Source organism: Colobus angolensis, unplaced genomic scaffold (assembly GCF_000951035.1).
Source record: "Colobus angolensis palliatus isolate OR3802 unplaced genomic scaffold, Cang.pa_1.0 Scaffold22, whole genome shotgun sequence".
Classification (NCBI taxonomy): Eukaryota; Metazoa; Chordata; class Mammalia; order Primates; family Cercopithecidae; genus Colobus; species Colobus angolensis.
The window spans coordinates 4121829-4129358 of record NW_012115377.1 but is presented as its reverse complement, the minus strand read 5'-3'; the positions used below and the strand labels follow the sequence as shown (position 1 = coordinate 4129358).

The window sequence follows — 7530 nt, the reverse complement described above, 5'->3', positions numbered from 1 at the left end:
CCTCCAAGAAGCAGAGTTCTGTTTCACTGGGGAAAACATTTCTTCTTCTTCTTCTTCTCCCCAACCCCCCCAACCCCCGCTCTGCACATAAGCTAGAAAACATTTCATGAGACTGGGAGTTTCTGTGCTGGGCTCTGTCCCTCCGCCATCCTACTTTCCCTCCCTCAGCATGGAAGCCTCTAGAAGTGGAGCTCCAACTCCCAGCCTACAGAGAGATTCCTAGGAAGGGTTCGACTGATAAATGCATGGCCAAAAGTGAACTGGGGATGAGGTCCAAGACATCCGCGGTGGGGGGGTTCTCCAGACCTTAGTGTTCTTCCACTACAAAGTGGGTCCAACAGAGAAAGGTCTGTGTTCACCAGCTGGCCCTGACCCTGGGAGAGTCCAGGGCAGGGTGCAGCTACATTCATGCTGCTGGGGAATGTGCCCTCAGGTTACTCACCCCACAGACGTGTTGGCCCCAGGGACTGAAAAACTTAGGAAATGGTATTGAGAAATCTGGGGCAGCTCCCGAAAGGGGAGAGGCCATGGGGAGAAGGGGGGACTGAGGAGGCGGGGGAAAGGCAGGAGCTGGATAAAAAGCCAACTCCAGCAGGCACTGCTCACTCCTCCCCATCCTCTCCCTCTGTCCCTCTGTCCCTCTGACCCTCTGACCCTGCACTGTCCCAGCACCATGGGACCCACCTCAGGTCCCCGCCTGCTGCTCCTGCTACTAATCCACCTCCCTCTGGCTCTGGGGACTCCCATGTGAGTGGTTACGACTCTACACAGAAACAAGGCTGCTTCTGGGGTGGAATCCGCCATTTGGGGGTCCAGGTCCCTGTAGAATTCAGGGTGCCTTTGGGTGTTTGTGGATTCCGGGGTTAGCGGGTTGGGAATGTTTATATAAATGTGTGCTGCCTGTGAGTTTGGGTGTTTATGGGTTGGGTGTTTGTGGAATCCAGGTATTGTGGAATTGGAATTTGGGATGTTTCTGGAATTGAGGACATCTGTTGGTTTAGGGTGTATGTGGTGTTCAGTGACGGTGTGGTTGGGGTGACTTGGAGACTCGGAGGTTTGGACTTTGCAAGATTTGGGAGTTTGCAGCTTGGCGACTTAGAAGTTTCAGTGTGGGTTTAAAGATTGGCTACTTTGGGTTCATGTATGGTTGGGGCGTTTGAAATTGGTTGTATTTATTAGGACCGGGGTGTTGGAGGTTTAGGCTGGATTTGGGGTGCTCTAAGATTTGAGGTTTAGAGGTTTGCGTGTATGTGGATTTGGGTATGTAGAGTTTAGGCTGCCTGGGGTTTGAGTGTTTACGTATTCGGAGTGTTTAGAGATGTAGAGGTTTAGGGTTTGGGGCATGTGCGGGTTTAGGCGATTGTGGGTCTAGAAGTCCAGAGACGTGGAGGAGTTGCTGACGCTGGTTTGGAGGTTCAGGGGTTGGTGGGATGCATGGCCCCTCGTTGCCCAGGCTTTCAAAGTCCAGGCCCAGCTGGCTGAGAGTGGGAGCCATGGTGGCTGCTGTCCTGCCCATGTGGTTGAGACGGTGGCAGTGCCCAGAGAATTCAGATCCAGATATTGGCACTGGCAGTGCGCCAGCAGTCCCTGGATCCTCTCCAGGACCAGGGGCTGGGGCACACAGCCTGCCAGGCGCTGACTCCAGTGAGGACTGGCGCCTCACACCCCGGAAATGACGGCCCTACTCCCGTGCCCCACTCCGACAGGTACTCTATGATCACCCCCAACGTCTTGCGGCTGGAGAGTGAGGAGACCGTGGTGCTGGAGGCCCACGACGTGAAAGGGGATGTTCCGGTCACTGTCACTGTCCACGACTTCCCAGGCAAAAAACTGGTGCTGTCCAGTGAGAATACCGTGCTGACCCCTGCCACCAGCCACATGGGCAGCGTCACCATCAGGGTGGGTGCAGACTGGTGCAGGACCCTGCTGACACCCACAGCCACGCCCACTCTCCCTCCTTCTGAGCCCTCCCCTTCTGTCTTCTCCCTTTCTTTCTTTTTATTTATTTATTTATTTTTGAGGCAGAGTCTCACTCTATCACCCAGGCTGGAGTGCAGTGGCACGATCTCGGCTCACTGCAAGCTCTGCCTCCTGGGTTCATGTTATTCTCCTGCCTCAGTTTCCCGAGTAGCTGGGACTACAGGCGCCTGCCTCTAGGCCCGGCTAATTGTTTTGTACTTTTAGTGGAGACGGGGTTTTACCGTGTTAGCCAGGATGGTCTCGATCTCCTGACCTCGTGATCCGCCCGCCTCGGTCTCCCAAAGTGCTGGGATTACAGGCGTGAGACCCCATGCCCGGCACCTGTCTTCTACCTTTCTAAGCCCTGCCCTTCCCTGAGTTTCCACTCCTTTTGAGGCTCCGTCCCTTCTAAGAACCTCCCTTCTCTGAGCCCTCCCCCTTCTGTCTCCTCCCCTGCTTAGCCCTTCCATTCCCTGAGTCTCCACCTTTTTTGAGACTCCTTCCTTTCTAAGCCCTGCCCTTCCCTGAGACTCCACCCCTTCGGAGGCCCCTCTCCTTCTAAGCCCCTCCCTTCTCTGAGACTCCACCCTTTCTGAGTCTCCTCCCCTTCTAAGCCCTGCCCTTACCTGACACCCCACCCCTTATGAGGCTTCTCCCATTCTAAGCCCCTCCCTTCTCTGAGACTCCACCCCTTCTAAGTCCCTCCCACTGAATCGCTTCCTTTTCTAAGCCCCGCCCCTTCAAAGGTCTCCTCTTCTGAACTCCTCCCCTCTTAGTCTTCACCACTTTCTAAGTTCCCTCACCTGAGTCCCTCCGCCTTTCTGAGCCCCTCCCATGTCAGCCCCTCCCCTTTTCTGAGTCCCCGCCCCTTCTGAGCCCCTCCTCCTATAAGCTCTCTCTTCCTTGTGAGCTCTTCCTTCTGACTCCCCTCCCTGGTCCCCCCTCTACCCTGGCACCTCCTTCACATGCCCCTTCCTCCCCAAAACTGGGCCACCCTGGGAGACCAAGAATAATGGGCAGGCAAGGAGGGACCCAGCCCAAGATCCGGAAGCTGGACCGTGGGCACGGGGCCTTGGAACAGACCCCTGACGATGCCCTGCCCACACCTAGATCCCAGCCAACAAGGATTTCAAGTCAGAAAAGGGGCACAACAAGTTCGTGACCGTGCAGGCCACCTTCGGGACCCAAGTGGTGGACAAAGTGGTACTGGTCAGCCTTCAGAGCGGGTACCTCTTCATCCAGACAGACAAGACCATCTACACCCCTGGCTCCACAGGTGAGGCTGTGTGCGGCTGGAGAGGGCGGTGCACCGGCGTGGGCCGGCCAGGGTCTCACCAGGCCTCCTTGTCTCTCCCCAGTTCTCTGTCGGATCTTCACTGTCAACCACAAGCTGCTACCCGTGGGCCGGACGGTCGTGGTCAACATTGAGGTACCAGCCAGAGGGGGCCCCAGGGGCAGCAGGGGCACAGGCTCAGGAGAGGCAAAGAGATCGAGAGAGACAGAGAAAGACACACCGGAAGAGATGAAGTGGCAGAGACACAGAGGCAAAGAGATATACAGACACACACCCACACAACACACACACATACAGCACGCAGCACACACAGAGGCAAAGAGATATGCAGACACATGTGCACACACAATGCACACACACAACGCAACACACACAACACACACAAACACACAACATACACGACCACACAACACACACAACACAATACACACAACACAATGTGCACACAACACACAAAACACAACACAATGCACACAACATACACAACCACGCAATACACACACAACACACACAACACAACATACATAACCACACCGCACACAACACACAACCACACAAGACAATCATACAACACACACAAACACACACAACACACACAAAACACAGCACAGAACATACACAACCACACAACACACAACCACACGACATACACAACCACACAACACAACGCACAACCACACAATACACCATATGGCACACACACACACACAGGCTGAGAGACAAGGTGGAGATCCAGGGAGACCCCAGGGAGCAGTGCAGGTGTCCGTGGATTCTGCTTTCAGATAACACCCCCTGGTCATTTCACCTCCCTGAGCCTCAGTTGCCTCATCTGAATATTGGGATCATGACAGATAATTCTGTCATCTATTCTACCGACGACAGCCAGAGGACGCCTGTGAGCACCTGCCTCAGGGCCCATCCCTCCTCTTCCTACAGCCCTCCATGGCTCCCACCTTCCTATGGGTCAAAGCCTAAGTCCTCCCTGCAGTCCATAAGGCCCTGCACACCCTGCCCTGTCCCTTCCCTGCCCTCCTCTCCTCCCTGTCTCCCCCTGGCTCATTCTGCTCCAGCCACACGGGCCTCCTCCCTGTTCCTCCAACACCCAGGTGCAGTCCTGCCTTGGGGCCTTGGCACGGGCTGTGCCCTCTTCTCAAGAAAACCCTCTTCTTCCAAATATCCACACAGCTCGTCCTCTCTCCTCCTCTAAGTCTTAGCTCAATGTCAATAATGTCTCAATTTTACAATGAAGTCTCTCTGAGTAAGCTGTAAAGTTGCAAATGCCCACCCTGACCACGCCCCCCAATGCCCCAGGCAAGCATACACTCACACTCCTCCTTCCTGCCATGTCCTGCAAATGAGATTTATTCATTTGATAATTGCTTCTCCCCTTACCTCACCCTCTGTTGAACCTAAATCCATCCAGGAGGAAATTTTTATGTTTGTTCAGGGTTTTGTCACCTGAACTCAGCACAAAGCTGGTATATAACTTGGTTTAATAAAAAACTTACTGGAACAAGGAAGAAGGATGGGAGGAGAGAAGGGGAAGGAGGGTGTTCTCGTAGAATTATCATGAGGATGTATTGAAATCATACAAGGCTAGGGGCAGTGGCTCACACTTGTAATCCCAGCTCTTTGGGAGGCGAAGGTGGGAGGATCGCTTGAGCCCAAGAGTCCGAGACCAGCCTGGGCAACAGAGTCAGACCCTGTCTCTACAAAAAATAAAAGTTTAAAAAAAAAAAAAAAAGCTGTGTGTGGTGGTGTGTGCCTGTGGTCACAGCTACCCCAGGAGGCTGAGGCAGGAGGATCACTTGAGCCCAGAAATTCCAGGCTGCAGTGAGTCATGATCGCGCCACTGCACTCCAGCCTGGGTGACAGAGTGAGACCCTGTCTCAAAAAATAATTGGGGCAAATGCAATGGCTCAAGCCTATAATTCCAACACTTTGGGAGGCAGAGGTGGGAAGACTGCTCGAGGCCAAGTGTTCAAGACCAGCCTGGGAAAGGTAGGGAGACTCCATCTCCACAGAAAAAATTTAAAAATTATCTAGATTTAGGGATTGGTATGGGCTGTGGGGAACAGAGACCACACACCTCTTTTAAGGGCACAACAGTTGCCCAGCTCCGATTAGATGTCTCCTGCTAACCAGAGTACACTATCCACAGAAATTTCCTTGTTTCCAACAGAAGCTGGAAAAACAAACTTTTGGCCAGGCATGGTGGCTCACGCCTGTGATCCCAGCACTTTGGGAGGCCGAGGTGGGCGGGGCTCACGCCTGTGATCCCAGCACTTTGGGAGGCCGAGGTGGGCAGATCACGAGGTCAGGAGATCAAGACCATCCTGGCTAACATGGTGAAACCCTGTCTCTATTAAAAATACAAAAAAATTAGCTGGACGTGGTGGCGGGCACCCATAATCCCAGCTACTCGGGAGGCTGAGTCAGGAGAATGGTGTGAACCCGGGAGGCAGAGCCTGCAGTGAACCAAGATCACGCCACTGCACTCCAGCCTGGGTGACAGAGCAAGAGACTCTGTCTCAAAAAAAAAAAAAAAACAGACTTTTATGTGTTTCAATACCTAAAGCCAGCTCATGGCCTTCAGACATGCCACTTGCCTGATCTCTGTTACCTCTGTACAATTTCTTTTAAATTTATTTATTCATTCATTTCATTATTATTATTTTTGAGACAGGGTCTCATTCTGTTGCCCAGGCTGGAGTGCAGTGGCACAATCACAGCTCACTGCAGCATTGACCTCCTGGGCTCAAGCGATCCTCCTGTCTCAGCCTCCTGGGTAGCTGGGACCACAGACATGCACCACCACATCCAGCTAACTTCTAAAATTTTTTGTAGAGATGGAGTCTCCCTATGTTTCCCAGGCTGATCTCGAACCCTTGACCTTGAGCATTCCTCTCACCTCTGCCTCTCAAAGTGCTGGGATTACAGGCTTGAGCCATCGCACTCACCCTAATAAATTATTTTTTGAGATGGGGTTTCGCTCCTTCACCCAGGCTGAAGTGCAGTGGTGCGATGATGTCTCATGTTGTTTAAATGTTGGCAGCAAATGAAATGACACTACTAGTTATTAGTATTCAGAGAGACACTGAAGAAATGAGCCCCTACGTATACGAACTATGTCCCAAACTAATACAGTAGGTGCCATTATTATCTCCTGTTTCTAGACTTTCACATTGAGCACAGAGAGGTTAGGTAACTTGCCCAGGGTCACACAGCTTGTAAGTGGCACAGTACAGATTCAAACTTAAGGTTGACTGACTCGGGTCGTTGTTCTTTTTTTTTCTTTTTTTGCGATGGAGTCTAACTGTGTCTCCCAGGCTGGAGTGTCATGGAGCAATCTTGGCTCACTGCAATCTCCGCCTCCCAGGTTCAAGCGATTCTCCTGCCTCAGCCTCCTGAGTAGCTGGGATTACAGGTGCCCGCCACCATGCCCGGTTAATTTGTGTATTTGTAGTAGAGACAGGGTTTCACCATATTGGCCAGGCTGGTCTTGAACTCCTGACCTCAGGTGATCTGCCCACCTCAGCTTCCCAGAGTGCTGGGATGACAGGCGTGAGCCGCCGTGCCTGCCCAGGTTCCTGTTCTTAACCACAGTAGACACTGCACAGAGCATGTCCAGACACAGAGAGGTCAGGGAGAGCTGAGAGGCTAAGCCCAGCCTCTGAAGGGTCATTTTATCCCGTATCCTTCCCTTCTGCCTCCCACAGAACCCGGAAGGCATCCCGGTCAAGCAGGACTCCTTGTCTTCTCAGAACCAATTTGGCATCTTGCCCTTGTCTTGGGACATTCCAGAACTCGTCAAGTATGTCGGGCTCTTGAGGAGGGGGCTCAGGGCTCCCCTATCCCAGGAGAGGGAGCGGGGGGCTCCGAGGCCTGAGCAGACCACTCATCCGCCCTCCTCACAGCATGGGCCAGTGGAAGATCCGAGCCTACTATGAAAATTCACCGCAACAGGTCTTCTCCACTGAGTTTGAGGTGAAGGAGTACGGTAAGAGGAGGAGGGGCTGGGAGAGGCAGCGCCCAGAACGCCTGGCCCAGCGCCGCCCCCACCAATGCCATCTCTCCCCCAGTGCTGCCCAGTTTCGAGGTCATAGTGGAGCCTACAGAGAAATTCTACTACATCTATAATGAGAAGGGCCTGGAGGTCACCATCACCGCCAGGTGAGGGACTGGGGCTGGGGCCAGGTAAGGGCCAGGTGAGGGACCAGGTGAAGACCAGGTGGGGGACTGGGGTGTGGGACCAGGTGGGAGGCTGCAGGTGGGGT

General features: G+C 53.3%; 1 protein-coding gene across 1 annotated transcript in view; it reads left to right on the top strand.

Moving 5' to 3' along the window:
* Nucleotides 1-579: 579 nt before the first annotated feature.
* C3 (complement component 3) overlaps nucleotides 580-7530 on the top strand; it is a 60481-nt gene continuing 53530 nt past the window's right edge. The window contains exons 1-7 of the mRNA XM_011943629.1: nucleotides 580-747; nucleotides 1707-1899; nucleotides 3070-3235; nucleotides 3318-3388; nucleotides 6973-7067; nucleotides 7171-7253; nucleotides 7336-7426. Coding sequence (XP_011799019.1) covers nucleotides 674-747; nucleotides 1707-1899; nucleotides 3070-3235; nucleotides 3318-3388; nucleotides 6973-7067; nucleotides 7171-7253; nucleotides 7336-7426 — 773 coding nt within the window. The 5' untranslated portion in view covers nucleotides 580-673. The remainder of the gene's footprint in view (nucleotides 748-1706; nucleotides 1900-3069; nucleotides 3236-3317; nucleotides 3389-6972; nucleotides 7068-7170; nucleotides 7254-7335; nucleotides 7427-7530) is intronic.